Source organism: Protopterus annectens, chromosome 11.part0 (assembly GCF_019279795.1).
Source record: "Protopterus annectens isolate FY-2018-M chromosome 11.part0, PAN1.0, whole genome shotgun sequence".
Classification (NCBI taxonomy): domain Eukaryota; kingdom Metazoa; phylum Chordata; order Ceratodontiformes; family Protopteridae; genus Protopterus; species Protopterus annectens.
In genome coordinates, this window is record NC_056745.1 from 705,344,884 (window position 1) to 705,365,756 (window position 20,873).

Here is a 20,873-nt window from a genome sequence, read left to right on the forward strand (position 1 = left end):
CTCTCCATTATTTTTGACTTTGTCTGTAATTCTCGTGCTAAGAGGTTGAGAAGTATGTGACCCTAAGCTGCCTTGGGCAATGTACCTATATTCCATATTGTTCTTGCTCATGTTCTGTTTCCAAAACGACTAAATTCTATTCCATGCATCATCTGTGGTCAGCTCTTGAGGTACCTGCAAAAGTTTTTGTTTTTCTCCCTGTACAGACATAAGGCACACCTCTTTGCTTTCTTAGTAGTAAGTAAAATTAATTACTAATGACTGGTGTAGGGAATTACCCCTACAGTATGCATTGTTGAAAATGCACAGGATTTATTTTCTGCTGTAGTAAGACTGTGTTCAGGATTAATGATTTCTTAGAAGAACAGTTTTGCATTTCATATGTAATGGTGTTAACAGTATTCTTTTGTAAGAGTTGATGCATGTTTGTTTTAACGAAAACTTATTTTACCTTCAATTCTAGGCGTGTCATCTTTACAACAAAAGCAATGGAAATGATGAAGCTTGTACTTTTGAAAAATGCCAAAGACTGCACATCTGTCAGCACTTTCTCAATGGAAACTGTAGATATGGTGACAAGTGTAAGAGGTCCCACGATTTTGGAAATGTATATAGCTTGCTGGAGGAACAGGGATTTGAACACAGCTTAATACCTAATCTGCTGTCATTGTATCATAACAGTTATTTGATTAATAACCCCAACTATGCTAAGCCTAAAGGTAAGGCATCCATAATGAAGCTTCTGATAAATAATATAACTTTATATCTGATTTTTTTCCGTCATCAAGTTAATGTTCAGCAAAATGTCTTGTTTCAATATTTGCCACACTGTAGGGGTACTTGTTTAATGTGTACATTTCTTTAAAAAATGTTTGCAGAGAACTGTTGACATTCATCACTTTGATCACTGCTGCAGTAGCCTTAACTATATGGGTTATATCCTGCCAAGGGTATAAGAGCTAGCCAGCTTCCAAAGCTTCCTGAGTACACTTCTCTGAGGCTTTTGAGAATTGTCATTTGGCTTGGTGCTGTTCCTTTTCTGGACAGATAAATTAAATTGGGGAAAAAACTTCTATTTTTAAATATTGTTTGTATTTTGTCACTTTCCTGTTCATGACAGTTATTTTAAAGCTGGTAGTTTTGTGTTTTAACTGATTGTTCTGAGACTACATTGTACCTCTAAATGGAGAGCTCTTTTTCCTGTCAAGGTTAAATGTTGTGTAAAGTAACTGAAAATCATTTTTTCTATGTAGAAATTGTTTTTATTTTACTTTTTCAAGGGCTGGCAAAGTGTTTAAAGTATTTTTCTGTTGTAGTTTTTACCAGCAGTTGCTGCTTGTCATCCCTGGGAATGAAACACCATTTTTGGCTTGACCATGGAACAAACTGCTGGTCCCATGTCCTGTCTTCCTTCCAGTCACAAAAAGAAAAAGTAAAGCAAACAAACGTTGCCAGCTCAGCAGGCTAGCAATTTGCCTCAGTTGCAGGTTAGTCATGTCCCCCTGTAGCTGTTGAACCCCCCTCTGTGGGCAAAGGAGAGCCTCTCTTGTAGGTCCTGGGACAGGGGAAAAGGGAAGGCTTTCTTCTTATGTCATAATATTGTGCCAGTCCCTGGGGAAGCTGTTGCTGCCAATAGTAACATGGTTGGCCCCATTTTTTTACTGTCAAAAAGAAACAGAAAACTAAGCGTGTATGTACTCCTTCACAAATTTCTTTAGACAGGAGCAGTTTACTGGGTAATGTTCAGGGTTTAATTCAGGCTATTGATCCTTCTTGTAATGTAGTTTCTGGTAAAAGAATGAGTGATACCTCTTTTCCTGAAGAGATTCATGATTCTGTCAAAATGTTTTTGAAGGGGGTTTTGCAAAAGAGACCTCTAAGTAGACCGGTGACCCCCCTTGAGATCTTAATTATGTGTTAGAGAAGCTAACACTTGCTTCATTTGAACCAGAAAATCTGACTGACTTGAGGTTCTTGACAAGGAAAACAGTTTTACTCATTGCTCTGACCTCTGTAAGAAAAGTATTTGAGTTGCAAGCTCCCATAATGAGCTAACCCTATTTTATTTTACATGGGTAGTTTTTTTTTTGAGAAATAATCCTTATTTTAAGTCTGAAGTGGTATCTGAGTTTACTTTAAGCCAAGCTATTCATCTCCCCATTTTCTTTCCTGAACCTACAAATGAGGGAGGGGGGCTACACTGTACCTTGGATATCCATAGATAAAGTACTATCTTGACAGAAGTAAATCTTTCTGATCTTTGGATCAATTGTTAATTTCTTAAGGTAAGAAGGGACAACCTGTGTAAAACAGAGTATTTCCAAATGGTCAGTGCCCACTTTAGCAAAGGCCATGGCTTCATCACTGGCCTTTTGGAAAAGGCTGGATTGTAGAAGTATTCTAGAAGCTGCTACTTGGTCCTCTATTTACTTTTCCAAAGCACTATAAGCTTCACTCCTTCTCTATGTCTGTGTCAAGCTTTGCTAGGTCCATTCTTCAGGGGCTCCTGGACTGTTCTCTTCCACCTCACAAATGTTATAAGATACGGTAGTCTACCCATATAGCTACCGCTATTGCAGAAGTTGTGAAAGTAAACTTACCATAACAAAATATATTAAAATGATCACTGCTGCAGTAGCTGCTCACTCCCTTCATCCTTCATTATTTTTTGGTGCATTTGTATGTCTGGGTGTGGACATTTATTTTTTTTATTACCCCTTGCATTGTCCTTTCAGAGCTCAGCCTTCCTCTCTGTGTTGGCAGGAAAGCTCTGAAAGGCTCACTACCCAATCTTATATTTTAGTCAGCTGAGATAGAGCTGCTGACCTATGGCATGATATAACCCATATAGCTAAGGCCATCATTCAAACATCTACTGTTATGGTAAATTTTGTTTTGGACTGAGATTGAGACAGGAGAGAAAGTGAGTTAAAACCTTCAGGTTTTATGCTGGAGTGCAGAAATGTTATGTAGTATTATTTGGAAAATGTGTGTGTGTGTGTGTGTGTGTGTGTGTGTGTGTGTGTGTGTATATATATATATATATATATATATATATATATATATATATATATATATATATATATATATATATATAGCCCCCCCACACACACACACACATATTCACTGTGTAGAGCCACAAGTACAGTACCCAAACTGAAGTTACAAATATTTTAATATACAAAGCATGCTTCAAAGAAACAAATAAACAAACCATGTTTCACTCTTAAAATTGATGCTTCTTCAGTGTTAATTGTACTGTGTGATGTAGTCTCATTTATAACTCTTCTGGCAGAAAATAAAAAATCTGTTTTATATAAATACTTTAGAAATACATCCACCTTATAATTAATTGATATGAATAATGTAAAATAATAAATTAAGCATTCAGTCACTGAACCTAAATAATGAAAACTTAAAACAATAGTATAAACCTGTTTTGTGTGATTTGTCATTTCCACCAGAAAAGTTATAAAGATAACTGTGTACATAACACAGTGCAATTAACATTGAAGAAGCTCTTATTTGAGAAGAGAAACCTAGATTGTTTATATGCTCCTTTGCAGTATGATTCACATATTAAAATATTGTTTTGATTTTCTATATGGGAATGGCACTATTGTGTCTCTACATAGTGAATATGTTGCACCCAGTTTCATATTTCATTGGTCATGCACCTAGTTGTTGGAATACATTGTGTCTGTGCTGACCCTGAACCTTTGTTTGATTAGCTGATTATTTTATAGCAAGAAGTTTGTATTATGGCCATTTCATTAGATTTTTCTTTTTTTCTGGATGGGATGATTGTAGATAAGGCTGATACAGTTAGTGTTTCATTGTTTTCACACCAGAATAGACTACCCCCCCCCCCGACAAGGAATTTGATTCCTCTAAATACCGAGGAACTTAATGTTAAAAAATAGTTTGCTGATTTAACTTCCTTTTCCAAGAAGTTAAGATTACATGTTTGGCATCTTAATTTGCTTAAAGCCTATCAACAGCAAGGTATGGCTCTGAGGGATCTCAGAGTACTTTTACAGCCAGGGGTTAGAACTGAAGGTGGAGTGTTTATGCTACAATGGCTAGCGATACACAAAGGTAGCTTTATATATGTTCATTAATTGTTTGATCCTTTATGAACAGAGTATTACCAGCCTAAAAGAACTTGTAAACAGGGATCTTGCTCAAGTTAATATTATTCATGACCTTAATTTGTTTTCATCTTTGATTACATATTTGGCAAGTCAAATGTAGTGACTAAATTTAGCACTTGCATCTCACAAAATTAAAACGTTTAAGAAGACCTTAAAGCATGTGAATCGGGCCAAGCATTTCTAAAAGTGAAATTTAGAAAAACTTTGTGTTTTGCAGGTGTCAATAATATAACTAATGTTCAAATAAAAAATAAAATGGAAGGATCCAATCCTAGATCAATTTTGTGTCAGTTTGAAGCTTCTTCTCAGTCATCAGTATGTTCTAATATCGACTGAACTGGAAGTGTACCCAATGTCTTTTCCCAGATCCAAGCCCTGTAAATGAGGTGACCGTAAACAGTGGAAGCCCAGCAATGGAGGCTGTTATTGCTTCAATCTTTCAGGAGATGCTAACCAAGATGTAGGCAGTGTGCATTTGTATATAAACTTGACTGGCTTTAACATTAATGAAGCAACACAAGCTTTGCTGGATAAGGGCTTGAATTTTGTTCCTAGCTCTATTGGTTTACCTGATTTGGTTCAGACAAATCCTTTTACAGACTACTTTTAAATTTACAATATTGTTATGCTTTTAGAAATGATGAATGTTCAAGCGAAGTAAGTAAGTCCCTTGTTTTGAAGAAATCCATTTTCCAGCCATCATACCAGCCAGCAGTAAAGACTTTTAACAGTCCGTTTTACATGACTTCTATACTAATCAGGGGCACACATGTAGGAATATTGGTTGCAATCTTACATCTGATGAAAGAACTGCTCTGAAGAATTTAAAAAGTCAACAAAATATGGTAGTGACCAATGGCGATAAAGGTTGAAGTGTGGTGTAATGGGCTAAAAGGACTATAAATTTGGAAGCTTGTAAAGGGCTAATTGAGTTACAAACACATTAAATACAGAACTGGATTCAACAGGTATGTTAAAAAAAAACATGGATTCTCTTTTTAAATAATATGTTATTGAATAATGTAATACCCATTGAGATTAGAAATCTATTGGTGGTTAAAACCTCTGACTTAATAGGATATTTACTGATTACCTAGTATACACAAACAAGTTAATCCAGTTCCTGGTAGACTGATGGTTTCTGGGATGGGTTTGTTTACTGAACCCATCTCTCTCAGTTTTTGGAATTCTATTTAAAACCCCTTTTGGTTCATGCTAGGTCCAGATTATGAGATACTATTGAGTTTCTGGTATTGGTGAGTGATATCCAGTTGTTAAGTGAAACATAGGTATGTATTTTGGATATTGAGAGTGTTTATATACATCTATACCCCAATCTAAGGGGATACAGTCAATGAAATATTGATTGGATATGAGTGAATTGTAGTTAAATCTCATTTCTATTGTTTTAGAAATAAATGTCAAATATTTTGATGGAACATGTTTTTTACAGTTGCAGGGTACTGCAATATGTGTTACATTTACCTGTTTATGCAGATTTATATGTTGGTTATTTTGAATTATTATTTATTAGTGATATGGGTAAAGATGCTTTTGGCTCACAATTGGTTATGTGGAAATATTTTTAGATGATATCTGGGTTTTTGTTTTGGAATTGCAGATGAAGTTATTTAATTACTACTTTAATAATAATAAAACAGGACTCAGATTTATGGGCAAGTATAATTTATTCAATATTACATTTTTAGATTTTTCAGTGACAAAGGTATTGGATGGTTCTTTTAACACCACTTTATATTGTAAGCCTTTTAGTAAAAATTCTTTGTTGCATGCATCCAGCTGTCAGCCCTATTTTATAATTAAAAATATATCATATTCCCAGATGCTTAGAGCTAGGTGTACATATTTGTATCAATGATCAGGAATGGAGATGACAGGGATCTTATACTTGCAATAGGTGTTATAAGGGGGTTATAATCAAGCTGATGTTTTAGGAGTTAGAAACAGAACTGATGTTCAAACAAGGCAAAATGTATTACAGTATAAGGCACGGAGGAAGGCTAAGAGTTCTGAAACATTGCAATTTTTTACCACTTTTGGGAATAATTTGTTTAAGATGAGAGGTGTCATTGACAAATACTGGCTTATATTATGAGGGAATAGGTTTTTCAGTAATACAGTACCACAAAATGTTATTATTCCTATAAAAGAGGGAAAACCATTGCTAGTCATTTTTCAAGTTTTAAGAATCCATATGTTGAAGTTTCAAGGCAAGATTTTTTTGGAATTAAACTGTTTTGATGCTACCCCTGTGGTAATTTGTTTTATGTAAGTATGTTATAAAAAAAAAACAAGTCTTTCTCCTTGGTTAATACAGACAGGGTTTTCGATATTCGTGAGTTATTACATGTCCACTGAGTGCGTTATCTGTTTAGCTACCTGCTAATGTGGGACATTTTATTTTGGGGAGACATTGAACATGTTTAAGTTGTTAGAGAATGTAGCACATTAGTACATCATCAAAAATTCCATAAAGAAGCAATGTTTAGCTTTGTGGAAATTGATAAGGTCAAATCCAGTTCACCCGATAAAAATGATAAGCTGTGTTTTTTACATATTAAAGAAACAAGGTGGATTTTCAGGGTAGGAGCCATTTATGGCATTGGTCTAAATGAATTGGTTTAAATTCTGTACAGTTTATACTAGTTTAGACAGACACAAATGTAATATTATATATGTAACAGTTTCTTAAATACATCAGCAGTGTTGTTGTGTCTTTCGGCTTTTCCCGGTTAGGGGTCGCCACAGTGAAACTCCAGGCCGCTAATGATTGGCAGTAGATTTTTACATACCAAGTTGCCGGCCCTGACGCACAACCTTCATCGAAGGTATGCCCATTCACGCATGTCTCCACACAGAAGACGCTCTTGCTGAGAATCGAACAGGACAACATCTTACTGTGAGGCGACAACGCTACCGCAGCACCACCATACATCAGCAGTGTATTAGTGAATTAAGTGGAAGTATATGGCTTATTTACATTTTTGACATATACATATGAAATTTGGGTCTATATTAAAACACCGAAACCTCACTTACGCAAATCCCTAAATGCTAACACATAAATAGTGAATCGCAAGAACACCGAATGTCCTGAAGCGCGAAATTCGAAATATCAAATTGCTATAGTTGTCCCTTATCCAGTATAGCTCCCTAACATAAATGTGTAATAGTTACTGACCTTAGGATTAGGGTGCAGGTTAAGGTAAGTGCATTTATAGTAATACATGCAACCTACACTTTAGGGTTAGAAGTAGGGTTACGTTAAGTGTATATATAATAATATAGTTGTGTAGCTGAATATATACGTAAATTAAACTTTTCCCATAGTTGGGTGCTGTTTGTTTATAGTTAGATACATTTCTGTGTAGTACATGTTTGATTAGGATATGGGATATGGGATATATGGGTATGTGGGGAAGTGTGGATTATTTATTTTGTTTGTGTAGGTAGCACTTAACGGGCGGTGGAGATGGCCAACTATGGCAATTCGATATTTCAAATTTCGTGCTTCAGGACATTCGGTGTTCTTGTGATTTGCTATTTATGTGTCGGCATTTAGGGATTCGTGTAAGCAAGGTTTCGGTGTTTTAATATAGACCCAAATTTCATATGTATACGTCAAAAATGTATTCTAGTGTTTCTAGTGTTCATTATTTGGGTTCAATGACTGAATATTTAATAATTATTATTTTTCATTATTTATGTCAAATAATTATGAGGTGTATGTCTTTCTAAATTCCTTAGAAAAAAAAAGATTTTTTATTTCCCGCCAGAAAAGTTATAACGCTACACAGTGGGCTTAACACTGATAAAGCTCCTCTTTGAGGAGGGAAACCTGGTTTGTTTATATGTTTCTTTGGAGTGTGCTTCATATATTAAAATATTGTTATGAGCTTCTGTCTGGGTGCTGTGTCTGTGTGTGTGTCTCTTTCTCTCATATATATATTTACTGACAGTGGCATAAAGCTGAAGCTAGGATATTTGAAGACCGTTTGACTTGATGCATATGTGCTACTTTTTTCAGGGTTTGTCAAATGCAAACAACAAATACCTAAACAGCAGAAGTCTCTTTTACTTAATATAGTATGCCTAGTGTATGTACAGATTAAAGCATGCATATAGCCAAGATGATCAAACAAAGAGGTGTTAGACATGATGTACATTCAACATGAACCTTTATTGAACTGCCTAATGATGAAGTCTTGTGGCACACAAGTGGTTGGTGCTGTTTAGTAAAATTCCAAATCTTCCTGACTTTAAAAACTTTTAGCCCATCTGGCCTATCAGGTCTGTCTGTAAACAACTGCATGTTTAATTTCTTCTAAATTTATAGTCATCATTTCAGTAATAGTCCAAAAAACAGAGGAGGCTCAACACAACCAATTAAAATAATAAAAATCTTTGAGCCTCCTCTGTTTTTTGGACTATTGGATTTGATTATCGGTGGAAGGCTCTTTACTCAGTGCTACTTTGTTGGTTTACATATCATTTCAGTAATGCTGCCATTCCATCTTAGCCTCTGCAGTCCACTTCAGCTTTTTTCTTTTTTGCCTTCAGTCTTTCCTATTGAACCCTGTTTTGCATTATGTAACCAAAGTAGTTGAATTTCAGTTTTGGTATCAGACCTTCCATTAAATAATCTGGACTTATTTCCTTAAATTTTGGGCAAGTTGATCTTCTATTCCAAAGAAGTCTCAAATTTTCTCCAATGCCACTGTTCTAAAGCCTTACTGATAGTCCAGCTCTCACACGTGGGAAAACTTTATAGTTTTGACGGTATGAAACTTTGTTGACAATGGGATATCTGTGCTTTTTAAAATCTTACCCAGATTTGTCAAAACTTTCCTTCCCAGAAGCAAGCATCTTTCTACTTCATATATGCAGAGACCGTCTGCAAAGATCATTTAGACCAAGAAAATAAAATCTGCTATTTTTCTACTTTATTTGCTGAGAACTGGTAGGGCTAGATGACATAACTTTATTTTCTTTTTTTACATCGCGCAGCAAGCTTACTTTTGCACTTTTTGCTTTTACCTTCATCAAAAAGATCTTCAAATATTCTATACTTTCGGCCATCAGAATGGTATCATCTGCATATCTAAGATAAACGTATTTCTCCCAGTAATTTGAATGCCAGTGTTTTTGTATCCCCTCATTTCATATGATACATTCAATGTATAAATTAAATAAATTTGGCGACAATATAAATTCTTGCTGCACTCCTTTCACAATCTTGAACCCATCAGGTATATCATATTTAGTTCTTAATGTTGCTTCTTGTTCTGCATTTAGATCCTTCACTTGAGAAGTAAGGTGACCTGATATCCCACTTTATCTAAAAACGTGCTACAGTTTATAATAAACACAGCCAAAGACTTTAGATTAGTCAGTATGGCAGAAGTAAGTATTTTTCATTGAACTTTGTTGCTTTTTCTGTTGACCAGCAGATGTTGGCATCTGATCTCTGGTGCCTTTGCCCTTCTAAGACTACCTGTTTTCTATTGTTTCCAAGTCCGTATATTGCTGGTTTAGCTTGAAGAGTCTTGAGTATTACTTTTCTAATATATGAAGCAAGTGCAGTTTTTTGACAACATGAACACCGTTTAGCATCTGCCCTTTTTTCAGATTGAAATATAAGCTCACCGTTTTTAGTGCAGTGGCTACTTACTTTTGTCTTTTCCATATTTGTTGCCAAATTCCATACAACATCATAACAGCATCATTTTGCAGGATGTGAAGTAATTCAGCTGGAATTCCATCACTTCCTTACAGCCTTGTTGTTAGCAAGGCTTCTTATAGCCCATTTAAATTCACTTTCCAGGATGCGAGTCTCTAGATCAGAAAATATACCATTACATGGATCAGTGACATTAGGGTGGTTATTATATGGTTCTTCTGTATTTTACAGCCATGTCCTTTTAATGCCTTTGACATCTCTATCTGTGATCATGCTCATTTTTACCTGGAAATTTCCCTTAATATTGCCAAGTATCTTAATGAAATCTTTTGTCTTTTCTGTTCTTGTCTTCTTTTTCTATTTGTGGTGCTCATTTAAGTATACTTCTATACTTGTTCTTGCTGTTAGTGAAGCTGCATTCAGTGTGCTGTATTTTCCTATCTCCATTGCCTTTTTGCTCTTCCGCTTTCCTTGACTACTTCTAAATCTCCACAGCTAGCTATTTTACATTCGTAATCTTTCTGGAACATTTTTTGCCATCTCATGAAAGTATCATAAACTTTTGTTTGAAGTTTTTCAGAAAGTCGGATCAACAGGATCTTGAATCTTTTCTTCACTTCAACTACATATTCACCTGGAACATTGCTGAGCTTGTATCCATTTGGCCTGGAGGCTGTTCTTTCTTTTTTTCTTAATTTAGTTCCAAACTTGCAATATGCAGCTGATGGTTTGAGCTGGTCAGTCCAGGTCTTGATTTTACTAACTGTATACAGCTCTTCCATCTCTGACTACAAAATCCATTTTATTGATCATCTGGTGACATCTATGTGTAAAGCAATCTCCTAGGCTTTTGAAAGAGATCATTTGCTATGACTAGCGAATTATCTTAGGAGAATTCTAATATTCTGTGCCTCGTATTATTTCATTCTTCAAGGGCAAGTATGCCCGTTTTTCTATTTGTATTTGACTATCAGCTTTAGCATTCCACTCCAGTATGATGGTTGTGGTACCTTATTTGGTGTTACCAGAAGGTTCTGCAGATTCTCATAAATTGGTTGAATTCTTGCTCTTTGATATCTTTAGCTGGATCATAAACTTGTATCACTATAATGTTGAATGGCTTGCTTTGTAGTCTGATATTATTGTATCATTTTAGGGATATAACCGAGCACTTATTTTAATACCTCAATGTCAACATTGTGGGCTACTCAACTTCTACAGAATTCTTGTTCACAGAAAATATGATGATTTATGTAATGTAACGTGACCTAATCCTAGCTATTTTAGTTCACTAATTCCCAACATTTCAATGTTTACTGTTGCCTTCTCATTTTACATTACAAGCCCTAATGGTGTATGGACTTTTAGCTACTAGTAACTCCCCTTAGAGATACAGATATTGTGTTAATTCTCTCTGTTCAGATATGTTGTATTCCCTCATAATTTAATAGAAGGATGCAGTAAATATATCTTAGCTACACTGAAGTACATTGATTGCAAGAATTATGTATATTGAGTGCATATATCTGCAGCAATATTATATGTATCAAGTATTGGGGAAATATGGTGATCCCCTCATCCAAAGTTAGTCCACACTGTACTAAATTTCTGTGCTAAGCAGGATTAGGTGTAACAGTGAGTTTCTGAGAAAAAACATACACTGTGGAAAAAGTTTAATTTTTAAGACTTGTATACAGTCCAGCAAGGATACATTAGAAACCAGCCATTCATTGATAATAAACTAAATTTATCAAAAATGTAAGTTACCTGTGATTTAGTACTGGTTGCAAGGTCTTTAAAGCAATGCCGCCCGAGAACTTAAACAGATAAAGATGCTAAAGATGATTTCATATCAGGATCTGAAGATGTCAGAATAAATGTAGCTATCCTACTGCTAGCCTTTTGTCAGCAATGTAATGGGTGAGCCCATGTGATATGAACTTCATCATTGTCTATAATGCTTTTTGGCTCGTGTTTACAATGCTTCTCAGCTACTTCAACATTGTAATGTTTGCACAATTCCCAATGCAATAGTCTTGCCACAGTCTTGGTTAGAGATTCCTTGTTTCCTGCAGTTCACCCAGCTAGTACTTTTCCATAAACGTATTAACAGCCTCAAAAAGTGCTTTTTCTTATTCACTATCCTTCTCCCTTACACACCAAACAGGCCTCTATATTATAAAGAACAATTCCTACTGATAATTATCAAATCTAACAATTTATTTGGAAATTTCTTATACTCTAGGTTGTTGTGTCTTTTGGCTTTTTCCCGGTTAGGGGTCGCCACAGCAGAACTCAGGTCCGCTAATGATTGGCAGTAGATTTTTACGTACTGGCTTGCCGGGCCTAACGCACAACCTTCAACAAAGGAACACCCATTCATGCATGTCACCACACAGAAGACACTCTAACTGAGAATCGAACGGGCAACGTCTAACTGGGAGGTGACAATGCTACCGCAGCACCACCACCGCATACTTCCAAAATGTGGAATTCCCTTCTAGTAATTCTCGAACAAATAAGGAAGCAGTAGTGACTTAAAATACAACTTAAACAATATCTTACTGACTCCTGGTTATTTTCATGCCTCACACCAGGCTGACCTTTCATCAACACAAGCTTCACTACTGTTTCCATACTTCTATTCTCTTTGTACTCCCCTGATCTTCTCCACTACCTGTACTTTCTTACTACACCCTAATCATACTTCCAATCTGTTTGTACTCCTTTGATCTTCTCCACTACCTGTACTTTCTTACTACACCCTAATCATACTTCCAATCTGTTTGTACTCCCCTGATCTCCTCCACTATCTGTACTTACTACACCCTAATCATACTTCCAATCTGTTTGTACTCCCTTGATCTTCTCCACTACCTGTACTTTCTTACTACACCCTAATCATACTTCCAATCTGTTTGTACTCCCCTGATCTTCTCCACTACCTGTACTTTCTTACTACACCCTAATCATACTTCCAATCTGTTTGTACTCCCCTGATCTTCTCCACTACCTGTACTTTCTTACTACACCCTAATCATACTTCCAATCTGTTTGTACTCCCTTGATCTTCTCCACTACCTGTACTTTCTTACTACACCCTAATCATACTTCCAATCTGTTTGTACTCCCTGATCTTCTCCACTACCTGTACTTTCTTACTACACCCTAATCATACTTCCAATCTGTTTGTACTCCCTTGATCTTCTCCACTACCTGTACTTTCTTACTACACCCTAATCATACTTCCAATCTGTTTGTACTCCCCTGATCTTCTCCACTACCTGTACTTTCTTACTACACCCTAATCATACTTCCAATCTGTTTGTACTCCCCTGATCTTCTCCACTACCTGTACTTTCTTACTACACCCTAATCATACTTTCAATCTGTTTGTACTCCCTTGATCTTCTCCACTACCTGTACTTTCTTACTACACCCTAATCATACTTCCAATCTGTTTGTACTCCCTTGATCTTCTCCACTACCTGTAATTTCTTACTACACCCTAATCATACTTCCAATCTGTTTGTACTCCCCTGATCTTCTCCACTACCTGTACTTTCTTACTACATCCTAATCATACTTCCAATCTGTTTGTACTCCCTTGATCTTCTCCACTACCTGTACTTTCTTACTACACCCTAATCATACTTCCAATCTGTTTGTACTCACTTGATCTTCTCCACTACCTGTACTTTCTTACTACACCCTAATCATACTTCCAATCTGTTTGTACTCACTTGATCTTCTCCACTACCTGTACTTTCTTACTACACCCTAATTGTACTTCCAATCTGTTTGTACTCCCCTGATCTTCTCCACTACCTGTACTTTCTTACTATACCCTAATCATACTTCCAATCTGTTTGTACTACCTTGATCTTCTCCACTACCTGTACTTTCTTACTACACCCTAATCATACTTCCAATCTGTTTGTACTCCCTTGATCTTCTCCACTACCTGTACTTTCTTACTACACCCTAATCATACTTCCAATCTGTTTGTACTCCCCTGATCTCCTCCACTATCTGTACTTTCTTACTACACCCTAATCATACTTCCAATCTGTTTGTACTCCCTTGATCTTCTCCACTACCTGTACTTTCTTACTACACCCTAATCATACTTCCAATCTGTTTGTACTCCCCTGATCTTCTCCACTACCTGTACTTTCTTACTACACCCTAATCATACTTCCAATCTGTTTGTACTCCCTTGATCTTCTCCACTACCTGTACTTTCTTACTACACCCTAATCATACTTCCAATCTGTTTGTACTCCCCTGATCTTCTCCACTACCTGTACTTTCTTACTACACCCTAATCATACTTCCAATCTGTTTGTACTCCCTTGATCTTCTCCACTACCTGTACTTTCTTACTACACCCTAATCACACTTCCAATCTGTTTGTACTATCCTGATCTCCTCCACTATCTGCACTTACTACACCCTAATCATACTTCCAATCTGTTTGTACTCCCCTAATCTTCTCCACTACCTGTACTTTCTTACTACACCCTAATCATACTTCCAATCTGTTTGTACTCCCTTGATCTTCTCCACTACCTGTACTTTCTTACTACACCCTAATCATACTTCCAATCTGTTTGTACTCCCCTGATCTTCTCCACTACCTGTACTTTCTTACTACACCCTAATCATACTTCCAATCTGTTTGTACTCCTCTGATCTCCTCCACTATCTGTACTTACTACACCCTAATCATACTTCCAATCTGTTTGTACTCCCCTGATCTTCTCCACTACCTGTACTTTCTTACTACACCCTAATCATACTTCCAATCTGTTTGTACTCCTCTGATCTCCTCCACTATCTGTACTTACTACACCCTAATCATACTTCCGATCTGTTTGTACTCCTCTGATCTCCTCCACTATCTGTACTTACTACACCCTAATCATACTTCCGATCTGTTTGTACTCCTCTGATCTCCTCCACTACCTGTACTTACCACACCCTAATCATACTTCCGATCTGTTTGTACTCCCCTGATCTCCTCCACTATCTGTACTTACTGCACCCTAATCTTCAGTTTACATATCCTGCTTATGCTCCCCATTACCTTTGGTAATCCTCTGTATATTTGTCCATTTCTCAATATGATGCTCAACTGCATTTTATGCTACATTAATAGAGAACTAAGATAATCTTTATTATTTCTTTCTGAACTGCCTAAGCAAAATTGTAAACCTGGTATCTTGACTGTCTGTAGAAAGTGAATATTCATATTGTTAAAATTTGTAATTTGATTTTGTGCCTTAAGGAGCTTTTCTCCCTTTCCTCAGCTGAGAAGGGTTTACTTCGAGTGCCCATTTGGACAATCCTGGTAAACAAATGCTAATAAATAAATGTAATTTTATTTCGTAATTTCTATTTTTGTAATGTTTTTTATGTTTGGAGCTCATCTCCCTGGGCCTCTACTGAAAATGGACATGTATACAGCTAGACTAGCCCAGTCAGCAAATGTAAAATAAAATAAATAATAAAAATAATATGTCTTTCAGTCTACAGGCCCTCTGCCATTACTGTATCTTACTCATCAACAAGATGTTTGACTCTTTCCAGTTCTGTTTATAGAACCTGCATTTGTATGTTTCTCCCACATGTTCAATGGTCTTTGTAAACCAATGTGTTTGTAGTCCACTATCATGGGCTGCCAATATGAACCTTTAATCTTTTGATTTAAATTCACTTCTCCTTAACCATTCCTGCATCAGAGCCTGATCAATATGATGTTGTTCCAGGAGTTTCTGTACCTGCAACTGTATTTTTGCCTTTTCCACATTTCCTGCCTTCTCATCTGATCCTTCTGCTTATATAGTTTTTTTTTGGCACATTCAGTTGCTGTCTGATTTTTGTCTACTTCTGGTTTGATTTCCATTTCCCACTTGACATCGATATGCTTCTGCTAAACTAAGCAGGGAAGTCGTCTTACACTTCTTCTCCTCATGTTTTAAAACATTCATTATGCTTGGATTTGGTGAGGTCAGCAAAACTGTATTTTTGCCTTTTCCACATTTCCTGCCTTCTCATCTGATCCTTCCGCTTATATAGTTTTTTTTTGGCACATTCAGTTGCTGTCTGATTTTTGTTTACTGGTTTGATTTCCATTTCCCACTTGACATCGATATGCTTCTGCTAAACTAAGCAGGGAAGTCGTCTTGCACTTCTTCTCCTCATGTTTTAAAACTTTCATTATGCTTGGATTTGGTGAGGTCAGCAGATATGTGTACAGTCCTACAATTGCAGATCTATACATGTAATCAGTTTTGAGGAGGCCTGTGCCTCCTTCTGAATGAGGAATATAAAATCTTGGTATACACTGATTTTTATATAACATTTGATAAGCACGAAACATTTATCTTCTTTTCCTGTCCAACCAATCCATTACCTTTTGGGGCCAGTCAATCACCCCAAAACTGTAATTTAGACCTGGAAGGGCAAATTGGTTTATAGCTTGGTCTTTGTTCCTAGATGTCAGGACTGTTTTCAGTATTAATTTTAGTCTTCTAAAATATTCCTTACTGAGTTTTGTTCACATTTGTTCGTGTTTTATTGTCGATCTTCATAATTTCCAAAATGTTTATACACATCAAGATGAAATGACAATCTTATATCATCTGAGAAAATTCTGACCACTTACAATTTTGCTTTTAGCTCCTCATTTGATGAGCTATACAATTTTAAATTGCCCACAAAAAGAAGATGAGAAGTCTTTACACGTGGCTGCTTTCTGGGAGCCAAATTGTAACCATGGCCTACTCTGTTAAGTAAACAGCTTTAGCTGGTTAAGGGCAAAACAAAAAACTGTGGTGACAGAATCATCCTGGAATATCCCTTTTAATTTTTATCCCTTGAATAATAAATTGTATTGCATCATGCCGTAGTTGCAAAGTAGTTTTCCATTGTTTAATGGTCACTGTAATATAACTGATCAGTGTAAGGTGTATCTTATACATCTGTAAACACTCCTTTATCCAAGACTGTGGGATGCTGTCATAATCTGTTTTGTAATCTGGCCAATACCTTACTTAGATTCTTCTCCTTTTTACAGTTCTTTATTATGACTTTATTTAACATCAAATTATCCTTTTTTTCCCATATGATTTTTCTTTTGTTATGCTTTTGTTCTTTTGCTATGATTGAGTTTTCTTTGGAATAACTATAAATTCTGTCGGTATCAATTCCATTATATTATTTATACATCGTTGTAAGGGAAGTTATTGGTCTATAACTTTTAAGATAGCTTGCAGGTTCACTTTTAAGGAGCTGTATTGTTTTTTCCTTTTGTTAACCAGGTTGATGTTTGTTCGGGTGTAAGTAGTTCTTTCTCAGGGCTAAGTCTTTGCATAAAGATGTTAATACTTTTGGCTAGAAGTTAGGTACTGCATCTGGTCCTGGGGTTCTCCATTTAGGAACTTTTCTTAATTTTGTTCCAGTTTCTCTGGACATTAGTTCATACAATTTCATATCCTGTATATTTGAATGTCTTACTGTTTCTTTTACTTCTATCCATTCAGCATCTTTATGTTCCACATGGTCTTCATAGATATTTCTCCAGAATGTATCTATTTTTTTCTTTTTGTGGTTGTGTTTCTATTCCTTTTGCTTTGTTTCCCAATCTCTATAAAACTTTTTGGTTCATGAATGAATTGATTGTTTTGTACTTTGCCTTTATATTTATCTGCATATCTTTTAAGCATTATACCTGTGCTGATATCTTTAGTTTGTTATCTATAATAGTGTACTATAGATCCTGATCTGTTCTAATACTGTACATCACTTTTATCACATCTATCTTTTTAAGTATTTTTGTTGATCTGTTCCATCTTCTATACTCTTATAGCATTGACACTTTTTGTCTTAATTGCTTTATAGTTTTCTCTTTTTAATACTTCATAGGATCATAGGAGGTTACTAGGCTATTGGCCCTGAGGCCTTTATAAGCCTAGCCAAGAGTTTAGCCCATGTTTAGACAAGTCAGCACCCAATGCCCCTGTCCAGCAGGGACATGGGTGGAATCCCAGGGGTATATATTTGATTTCCCATCTAGTTATCCAGGTTGTGCTTAAAAAGGGGTAAAGAGGTACTCTGCTTGATGTGGAGAGGGAGTCTATTCCATAGATGGAGTAATCTCTGGGACACAAATCTGTCCTGCCAACAACTCCTGTTGGTGTCACAGACCAGAATGAGGCCACGCATGCGAGTTACTTGAGTGAAGCTTGACTTGTGGATATACAGCAGTCCCATCGAGGTGGGGTTTGTGATTGCCTTGTATGACAGAGGTCACCTCTGAGGAGTCTGTATGAAACTGAGTAGAGGGATAAGGCTTTTAGCCTATCTGTGTATGGTAGATGTTTGAGGCCCTGGATTCTCCTGGTGAGGAACCTCTGTGGTTTCTCCAGCTGCTGCATGTGCTTTGCGAGGTACATGCTGAAAGGGGCATTGTACTCAATAATGGGCCTTATAAGGGAAGAATACAGGGATGTTATGACCTCCTTGTCCATGGATGCAATACCCTTACTTATGAGGTGGGCCATGTAGAAGGTTTCCGTAGAATGGAAGCAAAATGGTGATCAAAAGACAGGTTCTGTCAACTTGGGTGCACAAATCCCTCATGACTGATTGTGTGCTTAGGACATTGTTATTAATGTGATAATTTGTGGGGGCGTCACTCTCCCTAAAGGCGATGATGATGCATTTTTGGTATTCAGCTTGAGGCCATGTTTCTGGCACCAGTCATCTGTCTGAGTGAGACCCTCTTGGAGGATGTCCACATCACTAAGGGAATTGATGACAGCACCCAGCTTGCATCTGCAAACTTGGTCAGCCATAGCCCACTAGTTTTGGCCTGCACCTCAGAAAAGTATATCCCAAATAACAGAGGCCTCAAGACCGAACCCTGGGGTACACCACTTGTTACGAGTCTACTGCTTGAGGTGGCATCCCACTATTTTGACTAAATGGGTTCTATCAGTGAGCCAGTTTACTACCCATCTGGTAACATATGGATTGATGCCTAGTTGAGGGAGTTTATCTATTATGCCAGAATGGGGAGTAGTGTCAAAGGCTTTGGCCAGGTGAAGGTAGGTGGTATGCACTGTCTTCCCCTCATCCATGGCTTTAGTGACTGTGTCAAAGAAGTCAACAAAATTTAGCAGACATGACCTCCCCTTGACGACAAAGCCAAACTGTGTGGAATCAAGTGTTTGGAGGTTGCCAATGTCCTTGTTAATGAGGTCCACGATAATCCGTTCCATGGCTTTGCAGATCAGGCTAGTTAGGCTGAAGGGTCTATAATATTCCGGATCAGTGGACGCTCCACCTTTGTGCAATGAGATGACAGTGGCGGTCTTCTACTCAGCTGGGATGAAGCAGGCTTTGGTTGAATAGGGTGCCTAATAGTGCTGTAAGTTCCTGAATGACTTCACATAGGATGCAGCCTGGGATGTTATTGGGTCCCATGGAGGCTGTATTTTTTGCCTTGTGAGAGAGCAGTGATTACCTGTTCCTAAATATAAGGGAAAGGGGGCAGGTACTGGGGATATCCTGATTTACTGATGGGGGAACAGAGGGGTGAAGTTTTCACTGAATCTGTCAGCCAGCAAGTTTGCTATATCTACAGCATTTGTATATGTGATGTCCTTGATCACCAGTTCTGAACAGATCTGGGTGCTTCCTTGAGGTTGTGGACATATGTGAAGAAGGCCTTATGATTGTCTCTAGTAGTTGTGGTCAATTTGGACTTGAAGTTTGCTTTGGAGAATTTCACTAGTGCTCTTATTTGCTTGTTCAGGCTAAGGAAACATTGCTTCCAATTATGCACCTGCTCCTTCTTGGTCTTGGTCAGCAATTTTTTCTTTATGTTATAGAGTTTATTGCAAATGTCCACCAGACAGGTGGGCATCTGCCATCACTGCTTTCTTGGCCCTCAGGCTCTCCATGACTGCTTCACCCTCCGTCTGTCCCTCCTGATTCCAGCCCTAGGCCTCAGACTTCAGATCCTCTCCCAACTGAAGCTGAAGATTCCTTTTCTGAGGATTCCCTTTCTTATGTTTCCCAAATGCCATCCCCTCTAGGTTATTCTTCCCCAGAGGAGGACTCCACTGTAGCAGATTCCCCTGTAGAGGACCTTACTTTTGGACTCTACTGAGATGACAGAAGTCCAAAAGAGGTATTGTGAGCATTCACAAATGGATACTCCTTCACCATTTACCATTTCACTAGTGCTTCCAGCCTTCTTAGATGCTTTCAGTGCAGCCTCTAAAAATCCTGAATCCTAACCCCCCTGCCCGTAGAGGCCATGAAATGTTTTATAAGGTTACAAAAGGGACTACATTTCTAATAAAATGTGCTGTTGCAGAGCCTGGTACTATTTTGATCTCTGTTGATAAACCTTCCAGATGATTACCCTCAACCTCTGTCCTTCCAACAGATAAGGATAGTAAACCTATGGAGCACATGGGAAAAAGGTAAACACCTCTGGTACCTTGGCCTTTACGGCCGTCAACTACCAGACTGATATGTCTAAGAATTCCTTGGCCATTTTGTCTCAGGTTTCAAAACTCTTGGCTGATTTCCCAGACTCGCCCATTAAGTCCCAAATTTCTAACATGTTCTCCCTGTCCTTTCAAGTAACAAGACACTCACTCAGATGTAGTTATGATGATGCAGAGGCCTCAACCAGATCTGGACCTTCTGTCTCAATGCTGAGTAGGTACTCTTGGCTGAGGCTTCAACCCCAACTTGACGATATCATGGCTAAACTCCTTGATGCCCCCCTGGATAATACTGCCCTGTTTGGATCAAAGTGGCAGAGGGCTTCAAAGCCCTTCAACAAAAGACAAAAGAATTATAGGATTTGAAGCATTTGTTTGAGTCAGCAATCCCTAAATTCCACCGAAATTACCCCACTAAGACACAATTCATTAGGAAACATTCTGCTCCTACTCCTCATACTAGGGGCAAGAAGAGCTCCAGCAAACAGTAGA

The 20,873-nt window shown here is 37.4% G+C and overlaps 1 protein-coding gene across 1 annotated transcript in view; it reads left to right on the top strand.

The window, feature by feature from the left end:
- Positions 1-20,873, top strand: part of LOC122815567 (protein mono-ADP-ribosyltransferase PARP12-like) — a 991,743-nt gene that overhangs the window by 129,704 nt on the left and 841,166 nt on the right. The window contains exon 3 of the mRNA XM_044088173.1: positions 464-719. Within this exon, the coding sequence (XP_043944108.1) occupies positions 464-719 (256 nt within the window). The remainder of the gene's footprint in view (positions 1-463; positions 720-20,873) is intronic.